Source organism: Octopus bimaculoides, chromosome 15 (assembly GCF_001194135.2).
Source record: "Octopus bimaculoides isolate UCB-OBI-ISO-001 chromosome 15, ASM119413v2, whole genome shotgun sequence".
Lineage (NCBI taxonomy): Eukaryota > Metazoa > Mollusca > Cephalopoda > Octopoda > Octopodidae > Octopus > Octopus bimaculoides.
In genome coordinates, this window is record NC_068995.1 from 10,755,575 (window position 1) to 10,758,676 (window position 3,102).

General features: G+C 35.8%; 1 protein-coding gene across 1 annotated transcript in view; it reads right to left on the reverse strand.

Moving 5' to 3' along the window:
* LOC106873239 (plexin-A2) overlaps positions 1 to 3,102 on the reverse strand; it is a gene marked incomplete at its 3' end in the record, with an annotated part of 282,570 nt that overhangs the window by 37,519 nt on the left and 241,949 nt on the right. The window contains exon 25 of the mRNA XM_014920511.2: positions 2,124 to 2,251. Within this exon, the coding sequence (XP_014775997.1) occupies positions 2,124 to 2,251 (128 nt within the window). The remainder of the gene's footprint in view (positions 1 to 2,123; positions 2,252 to 3,102) is intronic.

Here is a 3,102-nt window from a genome sequence, read left to right on the forward strand (position 1 = left end):
TAATTCAAATTCTATGACTAATATTCCATTATATTATTTTAATGTTTATTGTATGATATATAAAATATATAATGTAAAACAAAGCAAAACTTAATATTATTATTTATGTAAAACAATAATTAAATATGATCAAACAAGCAAAGTAATTTAAACTTGCATAATTAACAATGTCTAAATATATTTAGTAATCTAATCTGATTAATTGGAAAAGATATATATATATATATACACATATATATATATATATACACACACACACACACACGTATCTATCTATCTATCTATCTATATATAGACACACATATGCATATACACACTTATATATGTATACACACACATACATATACACACACACATATATACATATATATACACATATATGAACACACACATACATATATATATATATGTACACACACACACACACACATGAGTATGTGTGTAAAAGATACAGTTGTATGTATTTAACAACACATTAACTGTATATACAGGGTGTTCTGAAATTAAGGCAACTGAATTTCAGGCTCTAATAGCTATCAATAAATGTGATAAGATATGAAAATTATACATCATTATAAAAGCTTAGTGTATCTTCTTTTTGTTTCAGACTAAATAATTTCAGATTTATAAATTAAATAATGGCTATAGACTAAAATACAAGCATAACCCTCTGCAAAGGAGGTGAAAAAGTAATATAGCTTTAGCAAAAAAGCCTAAAATTAACTGAACAACAGTCTGGAAAATTGTCAAGAAATTTCAAGAGGTCTAATTGATCTGGACATGACTGAAAAAGAAGTGTGTGGAACCCTCAGCTCAAAGAAAAAATATGGTGAAATCCTCGTTGCTCCGTCAGAAAACTGGCTGCCACAGCAAAAATAAGCAGAACATAGATGTATTGAGTGCTGAAGGAGGATCTCAGGACCCACCCCTACAAGATGATCAGCCGTCATGAGCTCATGCAAGTTTATAAGGCCATGAGACTGGAGAGAAATCGTCTGATTTTGTGTCAGATTGCTGAAAGCAAGCTGCCCAAACTGGTATTCACTGATGGAAAGAAACTATCAGACTGACCAACTTTGGAGTGCATCTGGTTCCGTTGAGGGTAGACTTGTAAACCAATACCGAAATCTACAGTCAGTTACGGTTTGGGTGGTTGTGACAGCCACAAGAAGGTCTCCCTTCATTTTAGTGCCTTCAGGTGTGAAATACATTAATGACATTCTGGAAGCTGAACTGCTTCCATGGGCGAATGATCACTTTCAAGACGCACCTTGGCGCCTCCAACAAGACTCAGCACCATTCTACAGCTCCAAACAGACACAACACTGGATTCAGTAAAACATTCTGTCGTTCATAGGCAAGGATGTATGTCTCTCCAGAAGCCCTGATCTCAACCTGTTGGATTCTTCTGTTTGGTCCATTTTGGAGACGAGGGTCTCAAGCACTCCTCATGCTTAGCTTGCAGCTCTGAAGGCAAAACAGCACCAGGAATGGGCATCGATTCTGCAAGAATAGCTGCCTGACGCATGTGAAGCATTCACACCTAGACTTAAGGTTGTGATTTGAAACAGAGGTGATCATCATCATCATCGTTTAACGTCCGCTTTCCATGCTAGCATGGGTTGGATGATTTAACTGAGGACTGGCGAACCAGATGGCTGCACCAGGCTCCACTCTGATTTGGCAGAGTTTCTACAGCTGGATGTCCTTCCTAACGCCAATCACTCTGAGAGTGTAGTGGGTGCTTTTACGTGCCACCGGCACAAGGGTCAGTCAGGCGGGTACTGGTGACGGCCACGCTCAAAATGGTCGTATCAACTAAATGTGGTAGTGTCATAATTGTGTTTCCTTTATCATTGCATTGCAATGCTCGGACCCGAAATATAACAATATTTTGCTTTGACAAAATTGAAAAAAGATGGTTGCCTTAATTTTGGGACACCCTGTATACACACACGTGCGCACATGCACACAGATATACACACATTCACAAATGTAGGTATATCGGTTTATTGAAATTATGTCTGCCTCTAAAGGATGATGTATCATACTGAAATATAAATATATTTTTACTGATAAAATATACGAAAAGAAGAGAGGAATGAGAAAATACGCCCACTTACTTGTCCCTGATGCTGAAACCTTTCTGACATTCTAAAGTTCGGATAAATGTTAGAAGGAAGTATTTGTTATTTAGTAAGTGATGAAATTGCTGAAGTCCAGTTTCCATGAATACCATACCAGGGGATCGCTGTCATAATAATAATGATGATAATAATAATGATGATGATAAGTAGAAGAAATAAAATTAAAGTTAAATGAAATTAAATAACAACAAGAGCACTCAGAAAGCGCAAACTTCTGTCAAGGCATCACCAGTGTCCTCTCAACGATTAGCCAGAGATGATTTTTAAAATAAGAATATCTGAAATAAACTCGACTGCTCTCACAAACGAGAATACTGAAAATGAAGCCGACTGCTCTCAAAAGTTAAGTAAAAAATCAGGAAAAATAATCCAGAATCCTTGTCTGGTACCAAATCGATCCCAAAACCTAATCAGCTCATGCCAGTCACGAGGTCAAACATCCCTGAAAGTTTCATTTGAATCCACCGAGCAGTTCTTGAGATATCTTGTCCACAAACGAACATGACTGAAACAATGCCTCCACTTTCGCTAAGGCGGAGGTAATAACATTAATGCCATTCTACTACATTAATTCTTGTTTACATTTTGGTTTAGATTTAACACCTTTCATTAATTTTTTTTGGATTATGATGCACATACATAATTATATTTTCAAAAGTATTATCATCCCAAGTTTTTATTTTATTTATGTATGTATGTATGCACGAATGCATGTGTGTGTATACATATTTACATATATGTATATATCATTCGCCATGATAGATCGCTAGCCACTACACATTCTTTATTTTCTCTCCCTGTTTCTGTGTTTCTTTCTGTGGAAGAACATAGGCTCAAACCGTTAAAGACTTTTTCCCTTCCACAGCATTAAAATAATACATCTGTTTGTTGTCTACACCACCTGTCTTCGTCTTTTGCTTTTTTTTGCAAATTCTCCCTATATATATATATATAT